The 22,030-nt window shown below is 43.0% G+C and overlaps 3 protein-coding genes across 6 annotated transcripts; 2 read left to right on the top strand and 1 right to left on the bottom strand.

The window, feature by feature from the left end:
- Positions 1-8,267: 8,267 nt before the first annotated feature.
- LOC144705867 (S-adenosyl-L-methionine-dependent methyltransferases superfamily protein) lies at positions 8,268-12,136 on the top strand. Of its 2 annotated transcripts, XM_078578711.1 has the most exons (6): positions 8,268-8,523; positions 8,610-8,716; positions 9,425-9,872; positions 9,966-10,081; positions 10,720-10,963; positions 11,439-12,136. In XM_078578711.1, exons 1-5 carry the CDS (start codon positions 8,299-8,301, stop codon positions 10,958-10,960), a joined length of 1,137 nt encoding a protein of 378 aa, XP_078434837.1. In that variant the 5' UTR covers positions 8,268-8,298; the 3' UTR covers positions 10,961-10,963; positions 11,439-12,136. The 2 variants fall into 2 exon arrangements, with proteins under 2 accessions (XP_078434837.1, XP_078434836.1); XM_078578710.1 differs by having other exon boundaries at positions 10,720-12,136.
- Positions 12,137-13,085: 949 nt separating this feature from the next.
- LOC144705868 (zinc finger A20 and AN1 domain-containing stress-associated protein 4-like) lies at positions 13,086-13,942 on the top strand. Its single transcript, XM_078578712.1, has 2 exons — positions 13,086-13,245; positions 13,376-13,942. Exon 2 carries the CDS (start codon positions 13,392-13,394, stop codon positions 13,854-13,856), a length of 465 nt encoding a protein of 154 aa, XP_078434838.1. The 5' UTR covers positions 13,086-13,245; positions 13,376-13,391; the 3' UTR covers positions 13,857-13,942.
- Positions 13,885-20,945, bottom strand: LOC144705866 (uncharacterized). Of its 3 annotated transcripts, none has more exons than XM_078578707.1 (15): positions 20,582-20,945; positions 20,388-20,499; positions 20,155-20,267; positions 19,960-20,082; positions 19,701-19,873; positions 19,020-19,095; positions 18,798-18,884; positions 18,545-18,625; positions 18,447-18,479; positions 15,581-15,634; positions 15,443-15,484; positions 15,224-15,302; positions 15,053-15,123; positions 14,898-14,964; positions 13,885-14,118 (listed from the first exon to the last, which is right to left on the bottom strand). In XM_078578707.1, the coding sequence occupies exons 1-15, from the start codon at positions 20,777-20,779 to the stop codon at positions 14,024-14,026; spliced, it is 1,404 nt and encodes a 467-aa protein (XP_078434833.1). In that variant the 5' UTR covers positions 20,780-20,945; the 3' UTR covers positions 13,885-14,023. The 3 variants fall into 3 exon arrangements, with proteins under 3 accessions (XP_078434833.1, XP_078434835.1, XP_078434834.1); XM_078578709.1 differs by lacking the exon at positions 14,898-14,964 and adding an exon at positions 14,189-14,226 and having other exon boundaries at positions 20,582-20,944; XM_078578708.1 differs by lacking the exon at positions 14,898-14,964 and having other exon boundaries at positions 20,582-20,943.
- Between the last annotated feature and the right edge of the window lie 1,085 nt (positions 20,946-22,030).

The raw sequence follows: 22,030 nt of genomic DNA, 5'->3' as shown, positions 1-22,030 counted from the left end.
AGGAAAACCGAAATTAATTGGATAAGACCCTTTAAATATTTTTTAAATTCCATTTCTTCTTCGAAAAAATTCAGAAAAAATTGAATAAAATTCAAGAAAAATCTAAAAGATTCAGTAATTTATCCTCACATTGTTTAAAATTAATTTTTGCTTTCGAAACTGCCATTTTGATTTAAAAAGAGTTATTCCAACCTTTAATAAATTCTATACAATTCATAAAAGAACATAAAAGTTATATTGAAATCTGAATTTACTTGGAATAATGATTAACATGTAACTAAAATCCATAAAATGGTTAAAAATGAGCTGATTGCTTGAATTAAACACTGAATTTAGGGAGTTATCAGCTTTACACTCACTGAATTGATACGACCTTTCAAATAATGAATTAAACACTGAATTTATGATAATTCATTAACTCTATTTGAAACTAGAGAACAATTATCGTGGGTGTAAAGCTAAGGGCATTATGTTAAGAAATTTAGGAAATAATGTTCATTGGGTGTTGGGTGGGCTTATTATGAAGAGGAGTAATATTATTTGATATTAAATTGCTCATTAGTCAATTGGATACTAAAGTAGATAATAATTATAGTGATTGTAATTCTTAGTCCATTATGTTAATATTTTAATTTTACCTGAAACTAGACAATAATTATCGTCCTTGTAAATCTAAGAAATTATTTCATTAGGTGTAAAGTGGGCTTATTATTAAGAAAAGGAATACGATTTCGAGATTAAATTGCTATTATGAGGAAAAACAATGCTTTTAAATCTTAAGGCATTATGTTGAAAATTATGAATTGTTTACGAAAATGAAGTCAAAATGCCACTGCATGTCACCAAAAAATATACAACACATTGTTCCAATATATCATCATGCTAATCAACCTTTGGATCCTCTGCGCAATCTTCGTCATCTCTGTAGCTACTATCATTGACATCCTCCTCCGCTCGCCACCAACAATTCAGTGTCATGAGTAGCTCGATGCTTTCTGCTTTCAGCCTTGTCCACTTGTAGTTGATGACAGCCTGACCGGCGGAAAAAATCTCTCCGAGGGTGGAACTTGCCGCCGAGACTGATAAGAACTCCTTTGCAATTACCGCTAAACCCGGATACGAGCGCTCACCCATGACCTTCCACTAGTTTAACGGTCCGTCCCCTTGATAGGAGGTGAAGTAATGTAGACATCTAGCTCGTGCAGTGTTTCAGAAGTTTCAATGTGATCATTATCGGGAAACAACTCATCAAGTGCTTCACTGAAAAAAGTTGTCGTTATCCAAGTGGGACGAAAACACCCAAAGGGAGCTGAATCAGTCATAGTTTGATCATTTATGTCGTCAAGTGTAGCTAATAAATTCCTTATATAACTGATGACTTCATCTTGGTAGTCATGGTCGATTAACTGTCCCTTCATGGATGGATCAATGAGCGCAGCAACGGTGAAGGCCTGGTTACGACTGAGGATGGTTGAATATTTATTCAACTTGGTATTCATTGCTTGACAAGCATTGTAGACGAAAGCCTGTTGTCGTGATGATATAACACTATTCACTTGAAACAAGGTTGATTCTTGGATTCCTCGCATGACACTAGCAAGATGTTTTGTCATCGCTCTGAGGATGACAATTACTTCATTTGTAGTTGGCGACTTAGATTGGAAATCGAGGGATGTGGCCATCACAAGGTGTTGTAGTATCCTTGCAAAATCTTTGAACATCTGGCACTCTTCATCAACCAGCACAGGCTTCTTAAAGACATTTACCGCCATTACATGAAGAATATCCCTCTTTTTGATGCTTGCAACAAGCATCTCATATGTTGAATTCCACCTTGTAGTGCAGTCTAAGGGGAACGTTTTATGGTTCGATAATACAAACTGCTTGCATAGTGATACATAGCGCTCAGTGCGTTGTGTTGACCTACATATTGTAGTCACAATGTCCCTCAATCGGAGCACTGCATCACAGAGTGGATGAACCGAAGTCATCATTATTTCATCAATGTCATTGGTGCCAAGAATATAACTATCATCCAGAATGACTTGCTCATATGGTGCCTTCGTAACCCGTAGCGTAGCAAGCTGAGTCGACCCTGAACTACAAGCTTGATTAAGTGTGCCACACATAATACATGCCTACTTGCACTGAAATGATGGTTCCCTTGCTCCAATTCATCTTCTAGAATAGGCAACATCTTCTGGTTATTTGATGCATTGTTTGTAGTCACTACGCACACCTATGTAAAAATACATCAGGAATATGAGAATGTCATAGCACAAACTATAATTGATTACATTGTTATGCGTACCTTTGACTTTAAGTCAAACTCTGCCAATATTTGGAGGACATTTGCGCTAAGGTTTTCCCCAGAGTGTGATCCTTTCAATTGGTGTATCCCAAGCACACGCTCGCACAGTTTCCACTCCTTGTCGATCCAATGCTCAGTCACCTCTAAGAATGCAATGTTGTTTTCAGACGTCCACACATCCAGTGTTAGTGATACACGAGCAATGTCAGCCAGTTTTTGTTGCATGGTTTTTTTCATATCTTTGTAAAGAGAGTATGTGCTTTGGCTTTGATAGCCCGTATAGATGGGATAGATATCTCTTCTAGTGTGATGTAACGGAGAAGTCTTATGAAGTACTTCTTCTTAACAATCACCTACGGTGAATCAGATAGACATATGAAGTGCACTAGTTCTTCCTTCATATTCTCTATCGTACGACCAATGTAATATTGCTTCTTACTACCTCTTGCATTAAAATATTCAGCCACTGACCTCTTCCTTCTAACGCTATTCCCCTTGCCCTTCAAGGATGCGAAAGCTTCCAATGAAAATTTTCTAGATGTCTCCACAAAGAAGTGCTGCTCAGATATTTGTTGCGGTCCACAACTGCAGTACATATGTTGCATCTGAATTTTTGTTGTCCCCGAGACATGAAGTACCTCAATGCATTGAATCTATTAACGCGGTGCTTCTTCTGTTTCCTATTTGTGCCACTAACTGATGACTCATCCCCGTAGACATAACTGTGAACTCTAGGCTGTGTGATGATTCACCGTCTTCCATCCTAATATTATAAAGGAAGGTGACATGGATAAAAAATCTGTCAAGCAGTCAGTTCAGGTTGTTTTTCCCCGAAGCTTTGTTATCCACAGAGGAGGGGGGAAATTTTCCTAACTGATGCTTCTTTTATCAGGGGTAACTCTTTCCCCACTAGATAGCGAGGGAAGAGATGAGAGTGAGCCAATAACAAATAACCACATAGCCAACAAGCCAATCCAAAGAATAATCTTGAGAGCTAGTGGGAGTATTTTAGAGAAAGAGAGTGAGAGAGAGGGAGTAATTGATAGAAAGAGAGTGAGAGAGAGGGAGTAATTGAGAGAAAGAGAGTAAGAGAGAGTAGGGCATAATTCAGAGAAACAGAATGAGAGTGAGCCATAGAGTCATTGAGGGAGTAAAAGGTGAGAAATAGGGCTAAGAGATAGTGAGAGTATTTGAGAGAAAGCAAGTAAGAGAGAGTAGGGAGTAATTGAGAGAAACAGAATGAGAGTGAGTAAGAGAGTCATTGAGGGCGAAATAGTGTCATCGAGAGACTGAGAGAGAGTAAGAGAATCATTGAGGGAGTAAGAGAGTCCTTAAAAGAGTAAGATAGTGAGACACAGGAGTAAGAGGGAGTAAGAGAGTGAGAAATAGGGGTACAAGATAGTGGGAGTATTTGAGAGAAATGGTGAGAGAGAGAGGGAGTAATTAAGAGAAAGAGAGTACGGGAGAGTAGGGAGTAATTGAGAGAAAGAGAGTAAGAGAGAGCAGGGAGTATTTGAGAGAATGAGAGGAGTAAGACAGTCATTGAGGGAGTAAGAGAGTCATTGAGAGAATAAGAGAGAGTAAGACAGTCATTGAGCGAGTAAAAGAGTCATTGAGAGAGCAAGAGAGTGAGAAACAGGGGTAAGAGGGAGTAAGAGAGTGAGAAATAGGGGTAAGAGGGAGTAAGAAAGTAAGAGAGAATCGGGAGTAATTGAGAGAAACAGAATGGGAGTGTGTAAGAGAGTCATTGAGGGCGAAATAGTGTCATCGAGAGACTGAGAGAGAGTAAGAGAATCATTGAGGGAGTAAGAGAGTCCTTAAGAGAGTAAGATAGTGAGACACAGGAGTAAGAGGGAGTAAGAGAGTGAGAAATAGGGGTACAAGATAGTGGGAGTATTTGAGAGAAATGGTGAGAGAGAGAGGGAGTAATTAAGAGAAAGAGAGTACGGGAGAGTAGGGAGTAATTGAGAGAAAGAGAGTAAGAGAGAGCAGGGAGTATTTGAGAGAATGAGAGTAAGACAGTCATTGAGGGAGCAAGAGAGTCATTGAGAGAATAAGAGAGAGTAAGACAGTCATTGAGCGAGTAAAAGAGTCATTGAGAGAGCAAGAGAGTGAGAAACAGGGGTAAGAGGGAGTAAGAGAGTGAGAAATAGGGGTAAGAGGGAGTAAGAAAGTAAGAGAGAATCGGGAGTAATTGAGAGAAACAGAATGGGAGTGTGTAAGAGAGTCATTGAGGGAGAAATAGACTCATCGAGAGAATGAGAGAGAGTAAGAGAATCATTGAGGGAGTAAGAGAGTCATTAAGAGAGTAAGAGAGTGAGACATAGGAGTAAGAGGGAGTAAGAGAGTGAGAAATAGGGGTAAGAGATAGTGGGAGTATTTGAGAGAAATGGTGAGAGAGAGGGAGTAATTGAGAGAAAGAGAGTACGAGAGAGTAGGGAGTAATTGAGAGAAAGAGAATAAGAGAGAGATGAGTAATAGAGGCATTGAGAGCGAAACTAGAGTAATCTACTACTCTCCATTTTGCAGAAACTAAACTAATAATGAACTAATACACAGTTCTAAATTTTGCAGAAACTAAACTAATAATGAACCAATCTACAGTTCTCCATTTTGCAGAAACTAAACTAAACTATTTTGCAGGAACTAATCTACAATTCTCCATTTTTCCGAAATTAAACTAACCCAATAATAATGAAAAAACATGATAACGTATATACAAGATACCTTGCAATGGAGGCAATTTTGGCCCAAACATTTCGAGAGTGAAGAGGGAACCCAAACTTCATCTTCAGTCTTCAGCCGGAGGCCCGGAGCAACGTTAAGCAACTCAGAATGAGAGAGGGATAGAGAGAGAGGATAGAGTGGAGACCCGACGGAGGAAGAGAGTGAGAGAGAGTGGAGACCCGACGGAGGCCCGATGGAGACCGATGGAGGCCCGTCAGAGACTGACCGAGTGAAGGCCCAACCGACGGAGACTGAAGAGAGTCACAGTCTTCTGTCCGAGACCCGAATGCCCGAGTGCCTGACAGCCGCAGCAGCCCGCAGACCCTTATTCAAAACTTTAGAAAAAAACCGGCCAAAATCACACAATCGCACTGCACACAGCCGTGGCCGATGTGCGGTGCGATTTAATATAACTCTATCCGATGTGCTTCTTTGTAAACAGCGAACCAAACTGCACATCGGCCTAAAATTTCACCGGTCGCACCAAAGAACCAACCCTAAAAAGGAGAATAAAACAAAAAAAGACGTAGAAAATAAGAAGAGAATGAAAATAGAATAAAAATAATAAGATTGAACGAAAGAAGAAATAAAAAAACAGCGTATAATAGAAGAGAAGAAGGAAGATGAAAAGTTTTACAAAAGGAGGTGAAGAAGAGAAGACTAAACGAAGATGAACATAAGAAGAAGATAATAAGAAAAGAAAAAGAGAAGAATAAGAAAGGGAGATGAAAAAAATTAATAAAAAAAGAAGAAGATAATACGAAAGGAATATGAAAATATGAAAAAGAGAGGACGAAAAAGAAGATGAAAAGAATAAAATAAGGAGAGAATAAAATAGTGTTCAAGAAGAAAATAAGAAGGAAAGAATGAGAAGAATAAGAGAAACATAAGAATTAAATAATTAAAAAGAACAAAAGAAAATGAAAGTGAAGAAAAAAGTAGATAGGAGCAGTGAGCCTGAATACAAAGAGCAAGGGTTAACCAAAATGCAGTCTCAGTCCAGCTTGGGCCATGGACTGAATCTGGACTGATCAGTGAATCCATCCTCAAACGCCAAACTGACGATTGGGGTTCAGTTTGATCTGATCAGTCCTTGAGCCAAAATGGTGAACCCTACTGATAGGTATCATTCATCTTGGAACGTCATGTGTTGTCACTTCCCCATCATCATCACAACATTCAGATGTCATCACTATCTGTCACATAAATGCAATTGCGAATGAGAAAGAGAGTAAGATGTACAGAAAGAGAGAGCGCAAGGGAGAGAGGAGAGAGCCTTTATTTTTTCTTAAAATGTCATCAACGTTGTTATGGGGACATGCCCTAAAGCCACCAATCTAGACCCTTTGTCTTACATCACATCATCATTGTCCAGGCAAGCCATCACGTCTTCCGTCACCATGAAGAACTCTCAATCATGTCTCTTTTCACTTGTTGGTCTCCCATCATGCCTCCCATGACACGACAGAAGAAGTGATAGAAGGTGGTTGCCAAACTCTATACAGATGTTGCCATGGATGACATTGATGAGTTTTCATCATCCTCTTCAATTACTAGCTGTTGTGTATGTTTGGGGAAAGTGGGGTGTTGTTGGACAAACATGGGGAGGGAGTCCAATGATACTGTGTATATGGTGAAGTGGATAAGGAGGCAGTGATAGACTCCGTGTAACTGGTTCAAATAACAATCTCTGCAAAGAGTACTGTCTATCTATACCATGAAAGCCAAAAACTGAGTAGCTTCAGGGTCAATATCCCTAAACAACACTCAAAATTATTTTGTCCACTAATCTTATCTACTTGACTTATCCCCTATTGGCAATCAAACCCCAACACAATGGGAATACGTGGAGGATCTCACATGAAGTAAGGTTATCCATAAAGAGAAAGCCATGTGAAGAAATTTGGTGCTGGCATACCGTTGTCACACATCCAAGTCTATGTAAATATGATGGGGGGGGGGCAAGTAGTGATAATCATCAACTGTGTGTAGGCATGAACAGTTGACTTGCAAGCATGAACATCTGCGTGTGGGCAAACATAATCATTTGCATGGATGAGCACGAGCGATGTGCAAATGGAGCCCTAACAGAGCAGGGACAAGACAAATGGTTTGCAAGCAGCTAGTGGATGGTTCACGGGTGGCGTGCAAGGAAGTACCAAAAGGGTATATGAGGGTTGGACATCAACTACATGTTGGCAGCAGCATGGGGAGATGCACAAGTGGCTACAAGCAATTGTAAGCGGCAGCAAGCTTCACACAACAACGGCAGCTACAAGCAGCGGGGCCAACAATCAGATTCTCCAAGGAAGAATTCAGGAGGAGGTCTTTGCTTCAAATTCACCAACGCAAAAGACGATAACATATGCATCTGCACATAGAACCAGCGAGTGAATGAATGGATGAATAAGATGATACATTGGTTTTCCCACTTCAAATATAATTTGTTTTAGAAATCAATTTTGAATTGATCTTTAGCCTTCACTGTATTGGAAAGTTGTTTTCATGAACCAAACCACTGCCCAATAACCCAAAAGTCTGCACCATGAAACCTCTCTCTTATAGCCATTAGAATCAAAGCTTACGTCTTCTCAGTTTAATGTTCCACAAAAATGACAATAGGATAAGCTGGTCCAGTGACGTGATCTGTCTCTGCCTCTAGTGTCTTGCAGAGGAGAGGAAAATTAATGTGTCATGGCAGCTGGGGATGAGGTATGGATGGCTAACAACGGTTATATATGAACATGATTAGACTGAGTTGATGTCAGATCAGTCATCATTAGTCCCATTCAATCATTCATCATGGAAAAGATGATGAAATCTAGATGACATAATGACTTATTCAGATAACATATAAAATATATAGTATTTATCTCATTCTCCCACCCAAGCTCTTCTCTTTGGCGTTTGATCGCCCCTCTTAATTGACAATTGGCCTTGACACTGCCACTGTCGGCACTGCTACCATCTCAGATACCCATCTGATCACCTAACTGCCTCCCTCGTTCCCTCTCTCATCCGTCATCCGTCATCCGTCATCCGTCATCCGTCATCCGTCATCCGTCATCCGTCATCGCTGGCGCGACAGATAACGGATCGAAACAAAACAGATGACGAGCAATCATCCGTCTCGGAACGCAAATTGTACGAATCTGCTATCCCGCGGGGAAGAATAAACAAAACGTGCTCCGACAGTTTCGGCGGGGGTTTTTATAAATACCTTCGGTTTTGACGAGGAATGGCGTTTGGAGAGGTGAGAAATGGGAAAGCGCGGGAAGAACCAGTGGCGACAGCACAAGGCAGGATCGCACGACGAGGTCGAGGATGTCTTGCCTTCCTCCGCGTACGAACGAGAACGCGGCGAAGACGAGATCGAAGAAGAAGAAGAAGAAGCGGCGGAGGAAGAGGAAGAAGAGGGAGATGTGGGAGATAGAATCGAGGATTTGCTGAATTCGAAGTTCAATTTGTATCAGAGATCTGTTCAGGTTTGGACTTTTTCTCTTTTTTTTTTTTGGGAATAAATTTGTTCGGTGTTCGTCGTGGCGTTGAACTTGGCTGTTTCTGGTTGCAGTCGCCTAGAGGGGATGTCAGCTATATGCAGAAGTTCTTCTTGATGTACATCGGCGGAAGGATGCCGCTTCACCTTCAGGAAGATTTTTGTGGAACTGCTCTTCTTAGGTTTGGCATGGCCCCTATTCCTGCATCTCTTGCTTACTTTTTCTCCGCCTGGACTTCAATTTTGTTCTTTGCTGATTACTACCGATGCGCTTAGGTTTTCTTTTGTTGGACAATGTGGTATCCGAAAATGTACTCACCTTAAAACTTTGCGTTAATCTCAAGAACTTCGCAAAATCTCATGGTCCAATTAGACGTGTTTCGATTGATCTTCTGAACTGCATCAGTCTTGTTCTTCATAAATACGTGGGAATCCTCGGGTATATTTCCATATGTTTCAAAATGATCAAACAGGAATAGTGGAACATGCATCCGTTCGGTGTTCAAAGGAAGGACGGCATCGGTGGACAGCGTCATCTGGGGCATTACGATTTTAGGATCTTTCGGGGGGTTTGGGGGTAGCGGGCCGGCCTTACGTGGCCATGTCTGTATATGCTATGTACATAATGTTTGCATCTTTTTAATGGAACAGGTGGACCACGGGTTTCCGGGTGGCCTGCCCTACTTTCTTTCAAAAAAAACATGCATCCGTTCGGAAATCTACTTTGATTTTTTGACTGTGAAAGCAAACTATCTACATTTAGAATTTCCATTTCGCAGATTTCTCCTTTTCTATCCTTATTGGAAAGTTATCATGCGATCATTTTTCTTCGTGATTCAATGATCTAACACTTGGGGATCCATATTCTGTTGGATTACTCAACTCTACAGCACTGAATGGCTGCGAAGTGATCCTAGGCGAACAGCCATTGGCTTAGACTTAGATCTTGAAGCGCTTGAGTGGTGCCTGGAGAACAACATGAACAGGATTGGGGCAGATGGTTTTTCCAGGATATCTCTCTTCCACGGAAATGTCTTAAACCCTGAAGAAGCCTGTCTGGTTCAGCCCAGTCTCCATGAGATAATGGGCCAGGTCACGCTCTCAGACGATCGAAATACTGAGCCAGTGCCAAAAATCTCTTCATTCCCTCCCCGAGATATCGTCTGCGCATTCAACTACAGCTGTTGCTGCCTCCTCACCCGCGTTGATCTTCTCGGATACTTTAAGCATGTTCTTCGCGGGCTCTCTAGAAAAGGTGGAATCTTTGTGATGGACTTGTATGGGGGTACATCATCTGAATGCAGCCTCAAGCTCCAGAGGAAGTTCCCAGGATTCACAGTAAGCTTTTGTCGAATTGACAATTTTGAGACTGGCACAACATTTATGCATAAAATTTGATGACTTGTGTTTTTTGTTTCTTCTGCTCCACAGTACATTTGGGAGCAGCAGGAGTTTGACATAGTCAACCGCCTGACCAGGATTAGCCTTCACTTTCAGTTGGGCAAGAAGAAGACTTTGCGCCATGCCTTCTCGTACAAATGGCGGCTGTATGATTCTTTGACTCATTTCATCGCCATCATCATCATTTTTGTCAACATTATTTGTGTGATGTGCCTTCAACCAATGGTGGCTGTATGGCTATTAGACTTATTTCATTATCATCGTCACCATCATCATCTCTTCTGCCACACCTTCTCCTACAAATGGCGTCGACAAGAGTTTTTGATAGATTTTCATCATCAGCATCATCATTTTTTGCGCCATGCCTTCTACAAATGGCGTCGGCAAGATTCTTTGATAGATTTCATAATCAGCATCATCATTTTTTGTGCCATGCCTTCTCCTACAATTAGCAGCTATTATTCTCTTTGATTTATTTCATCACTCCGCAGCAGTGGCAGCATAATCTTTTTCCATGCTGTCTCCCACAAATTGTGGCTATGACTCTTAAATTATTTTATCCTCATCAGCATTACCATCATCATCATCATCATCATCTGCTTTGGCGCATTACCATCATCATCATCTTCATCTGCCTTGCCTGTTTATAAAAATGGCGGCTTTAAGATTCATTTCCTCACCATCACCGTCACCATCATCATCTTCATCATCATCATAAGCGTCCCAAGGAGAAAAAAAAATGATCGATCTAGATTAATCAGAGCAAAGTGCTGGACTGTACCAGGTGGTCATTGCCAGAAGTGAGGGACTGCATGATGGAAGCGGGCTTCTCTTCCGTGCACGTCTGGATGAGAGATATGCCAGACAGCAAGCGGGGTGCGCCTTCTGAAGATTCCTTCCACTCCACGTACGAGGAGACGACATCCTTCCAGCAGCGTGACTCCTGGAACGCCTACGTCGTCGCCACGGCACCAAGCCCCAAGCTGACTCCTGCCTGCGCAGCTCGTCCTGCACGACCCGTTTGATCAGTGAGTTCACTGCATTTTTTAACTTCACCATTTGTCCCGTACCCAATCGTCATCCAACATCCTTCCACAGCCCTGGATGATAGTAGACATGGTTGTTCTGTTCTGTTCGTTTGAAACGAACAAAAAATTTGCACAAAAGAACCGCATAGGGCCTTGTTCTTTGTTCTGTTCTTTTTTTGTTTAAAACGAACGAAATTCGCACATTCGCACAAAACTAGAACAAAATTTGCGCAAAGCGAACAAAAGAACCGCACACGGGTCTGTGCGATGTTCTGTTCAAATTCGTTTTTGTTCTGTTCGGAATACTGAACAAAACAAACAATTTGCACAAATTCGCACTAAAAGAACAGAACAACCACGTCTAGATGATAGATGGTCATGAATGTAAACGGTACCAATTGGGATGGAACTAGTTTTAGAGGGAACCGGTAGGGATGAATTTTGCCCCATCCCACCAGTTCCATGACAATCCCAGGAGGCAGCAGCCAAGGGCAGGGACGTCTCGAAGAACAGTCTCCATCGTGGACCGTCATCTGTGCTGTCCGAGGGCAGGGACAAAGACATTCAGGATTGTAAACTGTTACAGACGAAAGCCATCTGGTCAAAACAGGATTGTAAATGGTAAGCATCAATCATCAAGCATCAACTGAAAATCGTCAACCATCAAGCTTTAAGCGTCAACCAAGGATCATCAACCGTCATGTGTCAAGCGTCAACCTATCATCAACAACCGCCAACCGACAACTATCTATGATCAATAATCAACTGTCAACAGTCATCCACCAAACCTCAACTGTCATCCATCAAACCTCAACTGTCATCCATCAAACCTCAACCGTCATCCATAAATCGTCAACCACCATCCATAAATCATCAACCGTCATCCGTCAACAGTAGGGATCAGCCGGCGTCATCCGTCACGTCACACGTCACCGTGACCCAAATGTGACGGGTGACTTGATGGTGATGGTGATGGTGATGGAATTAGGGGTCCGTGATGGTGATGGTGATGGATGACGGACGGATTGGTCGTGACGGGGATGTGACGGTGATGGGTTGCCTCGGACGTGTGACATGACAGGACCGTCACGGATGACGGCGATGACGACTTTTAAAAAAGTTAAAAACGGACAGAAAAAACATATTAAAATCATTATTTTTTAAGCTTTCCAACGGCCGAGATTTCGCCACGTGGTGCTATTTTAATGTATTTGCATTTTTCACAGAAGTCACTGTTTTTTTTGCGTGCGCAAACCAACGCCGCCTTTAAATAATTGGAGATATACCCATCCGATTCTCTGTCCAAATTTCCCTAATAATTGAAAATAATTTTTTTAGGGTTTTTTTTCACGTCACCGGTGACGGTGACGTAGTCCGATGATGGGGACGTGATGGAACACCTCACGGAGAGACGCATGACTGTAACGTGATGGTCTTTTCTCCTTATACAGGGACGCGTGACATTTCATCAACTGTTCCGTCAAGTCCATCACATTCGTCACGTCCCGGACGAGTCATTCCCTAGTTAACTGTCATCCATCAATCGTCAGTGGTGATCCATCAATAGTCAACCATTATCCACTATTAGTCAACCCTCATCCACCAATCGTCGATGACGAGTCGTCAACCACCGAACCGTCAACCGTGATAAAGCCGAGTTATATAGTGCAAGGACGCGGACGGGACGGGACGTGGACTGTTCGGGACGAAATTCGTCCCGTCCTACGTCCCATGGTAGAGTATGGACGAAGGACGGGACGGTTTTTCATCTGCGGTCAAAAAAAGGGTCCCGTCCAACAATCCCGGGATGAAAATTCGTCCCGTCCAGTCCTCCCGGGATGAATTTTCGTCCCAAAATTCGTCCCTGACAAAAAATACATTTTATATTTATAATATATTATAAATTGTCCTGGCGAGGCCATGTGTCAACATCTCAACCGTTGGATGTGAATCCGTCAGTTTCCCGTCCAGATTCGTCCGTCCGTCGTCCGGGGACCTCCGAACGAACGATTTTTTCGTCCTAGAGGACGAAAACCGTCCCGTCCGGCGGTCCCCAGGACAAATTTTCGTCCCAGAATTCGTCCTTGCCCCCGGACGGGACCATTTTTTGTCCGGGGACGAAAAAATCGTCCCGTCCACGTCCCAGCACTATAGTTTGGGCATATAAAAGACAACCCTCGTTCGCCTCCCAACCACCCCTTCTCCTCTCCCCCTCCTCGGCGCCAGCGTTGCAGGGAAGGAGACGATCGCGGAAGGGGGAGCCACCGCGCGGAGGTCATCAGGTACTCTCCTCCTCTTCCCCTCTCGATTTCCCTCTCGATTCCCCTTCGATTTCGACGAGATCGGCCCCCGATTCGAGGTTTTTCTTCGCCGATCTGCGAGGATTTGAGCTCTCCGATGGTGGAAAAGCAGATCTGAAGGAACGGCGATGGCGGAGGAGCACCGATGCGAGGCCGCGCCGGAGGCGGCTCGCCTCTGCGTGAACAACTGCGGATTCTTCGGCAGCCCCGCCGCGCAGGGGCTCTGCTCCAAGTGTTTCCGCGACCACCGCCTCGGCGACGAACAGGAAGCCACGGCCAAGGCGGCCGTCGAGAAATCCTTGATCGCCGCCGTCCACGCGGCGCTCGGCCACGACAAGCCTATCACTCCGCCGGTGACGGTGGCGGCGGTTTCGTCATCCTCCGGCGCCGGGATGACGAAGCCGGGACGGTGCTCGACGTGCAGGAAGAAGGTGGGGTTGACGGGATTCCGTTGCCGGTGCGGGGAGACCTTCTGTGGTTCCCACCGCTACCCTGAACAGCACGCCTGCGACTTCGACTTCAAATCCTCGGCCAGAGAAGCCATCGCCAAGGCCAACCCCGTCGTCAAGGCAGGCAAGCTCGACAAGCTCTAATACACCCTTTCTCTCTCTAGAAAACTGGTTGCTTGCTCTGCTTCTGTTGTTTCAGTATGAATGGCTTGGTTTGGGCTTGCAGGAAACTTGCGTCACCCCGTTTTTTCTTTTACATTGTTGGCCAGGCTATGTGTGAAGAGCCTGCTCTTTCATCTCTCACTCTCTCTCTAGGGATGGGTTAGGAGAGGAGTGGGGCCTCGATGTTCTCCTCCGGGTGCGGTTCTTCTACCTTGAGATAGCAGGCATGGCACAGCGCAATCACCTGCAATTTCATCTCTGAGTCATCTGGGGATACTGGTAAAAATGGATATTGGATAGCCCATTTCTGATACCCGGTTCAGCATCCGTCCAGAAATCGCCATCCAGTATCCTGATTACAGAAAAGCCAAATATTGGATAAGCCCATTTCTGTTATCCGGTTCCGCATCTGTCCAGAAATCGCCATCCAGTATCCGGATTACAGAAAAGCCAAATATTGGATAAGCCCATTTCTGATATTCGGTTCAGCATCCGTCCAGAAATCGCCATCCAATTTCCGGATTACAGAAAAGACAAATATTGGATAAGCCCATTTCTGATATTTGGTTCATCATCTGTCCTGATAGCGACATCTGGTACCCAGATATCAGTAAACACGGACATTGGATATAGCCCATTTCTGATATCCAGGTCAGCATCCATCTCAATATCGTCATCCGGCATCCGGATATCAGCCAAGACAGACATTGGACAGTCCAGTTCTGATACTCGATTCAGCATTTCAATATCCAGATATCGGTAAAAATGGATGTTGGATGGCCATCATTTGTGATATCTGGTTAAGCATCCATCTCGATATCGTCATCCGGCATCCGGATATCAGCCAAGACAGACATTGGACCCCATTTCTGATACTCGATTCAGCATTCCGGTCCAGATATAGGTAAAAATGGATGTTGGATGGCCATCATTTGTGATATCCGGTTCAGCATCCATCTCGATATCATCATCCGGTATCCAGATACCAGCCAAGACAGATGTTGGAAAGCCCATTTCTCATACCCGGTTCAGCATTCCGATATCCATATATCGGCAAAAATGGATGTTGGATGGCCATCATTTGTGATATCTGGTTGAGCATCATAGTGTCATCCAATGTCGGGCTTGGTAGGGGTGAACACTAATGGGGGGTATGAAGAGAGAGAGATGAAGGGTACCATGGAGACCGATGCACAGACGAGGCTGAAGCCCTTGCAGTCGAATGGCGCAGCGTCAGATATGAACAGGGCTGGGATTGGATAAACCAAGGAAGATGTTAGTGAGATTGATAGATTCATAGATTCATCGGTAGAGATAGAGATAGAGATAGAGATAGAGAGAAAGCGTACAGGTGAGGGGGCTCATAACCAGAGGAGAGAAGAAGCTTGCAATAGACTGGACTCCAGCAACGAAACCTTGGGCTTTCCCCTGGCAATAACAAATCGATTGTTTCAGATGCAGAATGTATTTCTGCTTTAAGAAAGAGGAGAGAATGGAAAGAAAAATAGGTAGAAAACCCAGAAGAAGAAGAATTAGATGATGAAGACTTGGAAGTAAGAGAGATGAACCTGGTTATCAGAGACTGTGGCCTTGGAGATGATGGCATAGGTCTGTGAAATAGAGATGGGAGGAACCCTCCTAGATTATTACAGAGGGAAAAAAAGGATGAAAGAAACTAGGCCATAGTCTGCTGAAAATCTACTTACAGCCGGTTTCATTAATATATACACAACTCCAAATGAGGCGCTGAGGTAAGGCACCTGCAATCCAAAGATAATGAGAGAGAGAAAATCTATACATATGTAGGGACAGAGAGAGGAGACAAAGAGAGATGAGAGAGAGAGCAGAGCAGAGATTCAGAGAGATGCGAGAGAAGAGACAGAGAGAGAGAGTGAGAGGAAAGAGATACAGAGAGATGAGGGAGAGAGAGAGAAGATACACAGAGAGAGAAGAGACTCAGAGCTGGGAGAGAAAAGAGACAGATAAAGATGAGAGTGAGAGAGAAGAGACACATAGAGATGAGAGAGGGAGAGAAGAGACACATAAAGATGAGAGTGAGAGAGAAGAGACACAGATAGAGATGAGAGTGAGAGAGAAGAGACAAAGATAGAGATGAGAGTGAGAGAGAAGAGACACAGATAGAGATGAGAGTGAGAGAGAAGAGACACAGATAGAGATGAGAGTGAGAGAGAAGAGACACAGATAGAGATGAGAGTGAGAGAGAAGAGACACAGATAGAGATGAGAGTGAGAGAGAAGAGACACAGATAGAGATGAGAGGAGAGAGAAGAGACACAGATAGAGATGAGAGTGAGAGAGAAGAGACACAGATAGAGATGAGAGGAGAGAGAAGAGAGAGAGAGAGGAGAGAGAGAGAGAGAAGAGACAGATAGAGAGAAGAGAGAGAGAGAAGAGACACAGATAGAGATGAGAGTGAGAGAGAAGAGACACAGATAGAGATGAGAGTGAGAGAGAAGAGACACAGATAGAGATGAGAGTGAGAGAGAAGAGACACAGATAGAGATGAGAGTGAGAGAGAAGAGACACAGATAGAGATGAGAGTGAGAGAGAAGAGACACAGATAGAGATGAGAGTGAGAGAGAAGAGACACAGATAGAGATGAGAGTGAGAGAGAAGAGACAAAGATAGAGATGAGAGTGAGAGAGAAGAGACACAGATAGAGATGAGAGTGAGAGAGAAGAGACACAGATAGAGATGAGAGTGAGAGAGAAGAGACACAGATAGAGATGAGAGTGAGAGAGAAGAGACACAGATAGAGATGAGAGTGAGAGAGAAGAGACACAGATAGAGATGAGAGTGAGAGAGAAGAGACACAGATAGAGATGAGGAGAGAGAAGAGACACAGAAAGAGATGAGAGTGAGAGAGAAGAGACACAGATAGAGATGAGAGTGAGAGAGAAGAGACACAGATAGAGATGAGAGTGAGAGAGAAGAGACACAGATAGAGATGAGAGTGAGAGAGAAGAGACACAGATAGAGATGAGAGTGAGAGAGAAGAGACACAGATAGAGATGAGAGTGAGAGAGAAGAGACAAAGATAGAGATGAGAGTGAGAGAGAAGAGACACAGATAGAGATGAGAGTGAGAGAGAAGAGACACAGATAGAGATGAGAGTGAGAGAGAAGAGACACAGATAGAGATGAGAGAGAGAGAGAAGAGACACAGATAGAGATGAGAGAGAGAGAGAAGAGACACAGATAGGGATGAGAGAGAGAAGGAAGAGAGACAGATAGAGATGAGAGTGAGAGAGAAGAGACAAAGATAGAGATGAGAGTGAGAGAGAAGAGACACAGATAGAGATGAGAGTGAGAGAGAAGAGACACAGATAGAGATGAGAGTGAGAGAGAAGAGACACAGATAGAGATGAGAGTGAGAGAGAAGAGACACAGATAGAGATGAGAGAGAGAAGAAACACAGATAGAGATGAGAGAGAGAAGAAACACAGATAGAGAAGAGAGATGAAAGAGAGAGAAGAAACACAGATAGAGAAGAGAGATGAAAGAGAGAGAAGAGACACGGATATAGATGAGAGAGAGAGAGAAGAGACACGGATATGGATGAGAGAGAGAGAAGAGGCAGATATAGATGAGAGAGAGAAGAGCCACAGATATATATGAGAGAGAGAAGAGCCACAGATATATATGAGAGAGAGAAGAGGCAGATATAGATGAGAGAGAGAAGAGCCACAGATATATATGAGAGAGAGAAGAGCCACAGATATATATGAGAGAGAGAAGAGCCACAGATATATATGAGAGAGAGAGAGAGAAGAGACACAGATATATATGAGAGAGAGAAGAGGCAGATATAGATGAGAGAGAGAAGAGCCACAGATATATATGAGAGAGAGAAGAGCCACAGATATATATGAGAGAGAGAAGAGCCACAGATATATATGAGAGAGAGAGAGAGAAGAGACACAGATATAGATGAGAGAGAGAAGAGCCACAGATATAGATGAGAGAGAGAAGAGCCACAGAGAGAGATGAAAGAGAGAGAAAAGCCACAGACAGAGAGATGAGAGAGAGAAGATACACAGAGCGAGAGATGAGAGAGAGGGAGAAGAGGCACAGATAGAGAGATGAGTGAGAAAAGAGGCACAGATGGAGAGATGAGAGAGAAGAGGCACAGATAGAGAGATGAGCGAGAAAAGAGGCACAGATGGAGAGATGAGAGAGAAGAGGCACAGATAGAGAGATGAGAGAGAAAAGAGGGACAGATAGTGAGAGATGAGAGAGAGAAGAGGCACAGATAGAGAGAGATGAGAGAGAGAGAAGAGGCACAGATAGAGAGAGATTAGAGAGAGGGAAGAGGCACAGATAGAGAGATGAGAGAGAGAAGAGGCACAGATAGAGAGATGAGAGAGAGAAGAGGCACAGATAGAGAGAAAAGGCACAGAGAGAAAGATGAGAGAGATGAGGGAGAGAGAGATGAAAGATGAGAGTGCGAGATGAGACACAGAGAGAGACGAGAGATGAGAGAGAGAGAGATGAAAGACGAGAGAGAGAGATATGAGACACAAAGAGATGAGAGATGAAAGAGAGATAGATACCCAGGGGGCCCAAGCTAAACCGTAGAGCAAGCCCTGAAAGCAAGAGAAGCATTAGACGCATTATAATGAGGAAGGGGACGGGGTTTCAACAGGCTTACGTAGGTCAGTGATGAGATCAAGGCGGCGAAGAGCACCCCTTTTTCTCGGATGAGAGGATTTATAATTGGGAGCAAGACGATCTACAAATACATGAACCCAGTAAACAACTTCAGAGAAACGCAGGAACAACATTCCGGGTAGTTTTCATTTCTAATTAAGAGAAACACTACGAATTCATATAAATGCGCCAATAAAGAAAATTGTAAGTTGTTCATATAGAGTTGTAGAAGCATCAAGGTTCAAGAGCAAAACCTGGGAGAAAATGGAGCCGATGCCAACGACCATGAGAATTTCGGATAACTGATTCTTGTTGAACCCAAAAGCCGACTTCAGGTAATACTGCAGGAAGGAAAAATTATAAATTTTTTTTAAATTCCTCAGTTTAATATTATTCAATTTTTTGAATGCCTCTATCCGCATAGAAAAACTGCAACATTTAGTCCATAAGAGAGGAGGCAAAAGGAATAAACATACGAGCAGAACACTGCTGATGCCGGACATCCCCAACTCATAAAAGAAAGATATCAAAGAGATCCTCTTCAAGGTTTGGCTGCGAAGAACGATGTAGAAATTGAATAAAGTCAAAGTGTACAGATTTCTGAATAGAAAGAATCATACGACTTGAAAAGTCTAACATCCTGTTAGTCATAGCTGAAAACTATATCATAAATATGAACGACAACTTCAGAAATTCTTCTTGGATTCCACCCTATTTCAAGAGAAATACGCAGAAGGAAAAACACCAAATATTCCCCCCATTTTTCCAGTGGGGTAAAATGACAGAAATACCCTTCACAGGGGTTGGGGTTTGTATGGCAAATCTATGATCCTGTTAGTCATAGCTGAAAACTACTACATAAATATGAGCGAAAATTTCTGCAAATCTTCTTGGCTATCCTTAACAGGAATTGGGGTCTGTATGAAAAATCTATGATCCTGTTAATCACAGCTGAAAACTACTACATAAGTATGAAAAACAACTTCAGAGATTCTTTTTGGCTTCCCTCCATAAGGGATGGCTACCCTATTCAAAGGGAGACATGCAGGAAGTGAAATAACTCAAAAAGGGATTGGGGTTTGTATCAAAAGTCAATGATCTTATTAGTCATGGAGAATATTTGAACAATAAATAAACAGAAAATTTTGTAAATGAACCTGTTGGTCAGCACGGAAACAGTTTCTCGCATTGAGGTCCAGCGCTGCCGTATAATCCTCAAAGGCATCCTAGAAAACGGTTCATGATTGACTGGCCGGGAAGCTAAGTCAACTGATTCCAGGAGAAACAATTTCAAGTAAACAGAGGCGAAGAGCAGTAGAGATATTGATACCTGAATTTTCAGCATAGTAGATGAAAGTTAGAGGGATTGAACATTAATTTTTATAAAATAAATATGTTCAAAAGAGGCAATCATACCACAAAAACGTAACCCTCTGGAAGAAATCGCGCAAGAAAATTTCCCACCACATGGGAAGCTGAGAAGAGCCCGGTTATACAGCCAAAAGCCCCCGCTCTCTTGCTACTTTCGATCATATCTGCCTAAAAATGAATCCAAGTTTGCACATTTATCCAAATTTCACAGAAATCATGAACTATGGAAAATTCCCTCACCGCATAAGCTATGGCTATACAGAAGATGCTCCCTTGACTGATGATAAATGACAAAGTCCGAAGCACGTAGTACACGTACACAGAAGTTCTCGATGAACTAAGCGCGAGCACAGCTGCAAATCAAACAAAAAGATCAGTTCATTTTATCTTGAATTAACAAAATTATCAGTCATAATCCGCAGAGAAATCTTTAAAATCGAAAGAACAGTATCCATAAGGTGAAATCAAAGTACCGAAAGGGAATATAGACGTAGACATGGTGATCAAGAGCAGAGGTTTGCGCCCATACTCGTCGGCCAATTGACCGAGAAAAGGAAGCGTCACCATCTTGAAGATCCCCACAATCTTCAAAACAAAAAAAAACACAAAATTCAACCAAAAGAAGAACACCCATCAACCAAAAATCGCCAATTAAACTCAGACTCACCGTCTGCTGTATTCCAGTGAGGTAAATGGCCTCTGGGCAGGAAGTCTCCGAGCCGGGGCAAAGCGCGCCGGTGGTAACATCAACGAGCACAGAAACCGTCATCTCCTCGGCGATCCAGTGAACGCAAAGCGCTACGAGCAAATTCGTTAAAGGGTAAAGAGCCCTGAAATTACCCAAATCAAGAACTCCCCACTTCATCTTGGGCAATGGGCAGCCGCCTTCCTTCTCTAGCGCACTCTCCCGTGGCCTTATCTACTATGGAGAAGGGCAATTCAAGGGCAATCTTCCATGAAATGGGTCGTAATCAATGAGAAATTCCAGCCGATTTGCGGCCTCCTCTTTGCCCGGGGTTGCGCGAAAGGCCATCGCTTGCTGAGGATGAGCACGCGCGGGCTTGTGGACTATTCGACGAGGGAGTGCTCTGAGCGCGTGGGGAGGTGGCCAGGTAAGCCTTGACTGTGACATGGATGCTGACTGGTTTCGAGATGGGTGACAAGTGGAGCCGCGCTGGTTGGGTGGAGCTTCATGGCTGAGAGTGACATAAATATTGTTTTTCACGGATAAATCCATGGACCAGGAAGGACTAAAATTGATTTTGGGGGATTTTTTGGGGGCCATGAAGATTTTTAAGTGCTCCTGGCACATTGGGATTTTTGTCATTTTACTCAGTTTGTGCTCAGTAATGTATGTTTTCTTTTTTATTTATTTCTTTTTGGAAAATGGCAAATTTGGATATCATCGACCTTGATGAACTCCATTCACACTTTGTTGGTTGTTGTTAGGCTATCCCGATCACATTCATTTAGGATCTTTCTCTACTAAGAGGGTATTTTCATAAAACCCCCTAACTTTTGAAGTATATTTTTTTATGTCCAAAAGACCCTTCGCATGTGGCCCTCCAGACCCATGTATCAGTCTAGTTAATTACTCCAGAGGCCCAATAACCTTTATTGGCTCTCCAAATAAATTAATTATATCATCATATAGATTAATTAATATGGGATCTGTTTAACCCAATCGATAGGTTGAGTCTCCAGCCTGTGGGGTGCGAAACTATGCCTTGTGCTCTAGAAGATACAAAGGAGTATGATTCAACTCACTCATGGAACCTATCTGTCATTAGTTATTATCAACTCACTCACTCATGTATAGTTGATAACATCAAATTAGATCAATAAAAGTATGCTTTTATACATCTTTTTTTCACAATCGTTCTAAGCATACCTAGGGGCAGTCTTCTTCTTCATGCATCTTTTTAAATTTATTTGTAGTCGTGGCTCCTTTGTGCAAAACAAGCCTCTATTATTTGAACATCTGTAAGCACAAACAAAGAAACACAAATCAAGACAAAAAATCGAGAAGAAGTAAATTACAACAGTAATTTTTTTATTAAAAGCATATTAAAAGGCAAATTCTTGATAAATAAGTTTGAAAGAAAAATGTTTTCAT

Source organism: Wolffia australiana, chromosome 7 (assembly GCF_029677425.1).
Source record: "Wolffia australiana isolate 7733 chromosome 7, ASM2967742v1".
NCBI lineage: Eukaryota > Viridiplantae > Streptophyta > Magnoliopsida > Alismatales > Araceae > Wolffia > Wolffia australiana.
This window is presented reverse-complemented; position numbering and strand designations above follow the sequence as displayed.

Coding starts and splice junctions, on each gene's coding strand:
- LOC144705867 (XM_078578711.1), top strand. CDS start 8,299: ATGGGAAAGCGCGGGAAGAACCAGTGGCGACAGCACAAGGCAGGATCG. Junction 8,717..9,424: donor TGTGGAACTGCTCTTCTTAG/GTTTGGCATGGC, acceptor TCAACTCTACAG/CACTGAATGGCTGCGAAGTG. Junction 9,873..9,965: donor GGAAGTTCCCAGGATTCACA/GTAAGCTTTTGT, acceptor TCTGCTCCACAG/TACATTTGGGAGCAGCAGGA.
- LOC144705868 (XM_078578712.1), top strand. CDS start 13,392: ATGGCGGAGGAGCACCGATGCGAGGCCGCGCCGGAGGCGGCTCGCCTC.
- LOC144705866 (XM_078578707.1), bottom strand. CDS start 20,779: ATGAAGTGGGGAGTTCTTGATTTGGGTAATTTCAGGGCTCTTTACCCT. Junction 18,480..18,544: donor TGATCTCATCACTGACCTAC/GTAAGCCTGTTG, acceptor TCTTGCTTTCAG/GGCTTGCTCTACGGTTTAGC. Junction 15,635..18,446: donor GTTTAGCTTGGGCCCCCTGG/GTATCTATCTCT, acceptor TTTGGATTGCAG/GTGCCTTACCTCAGCGCCTC.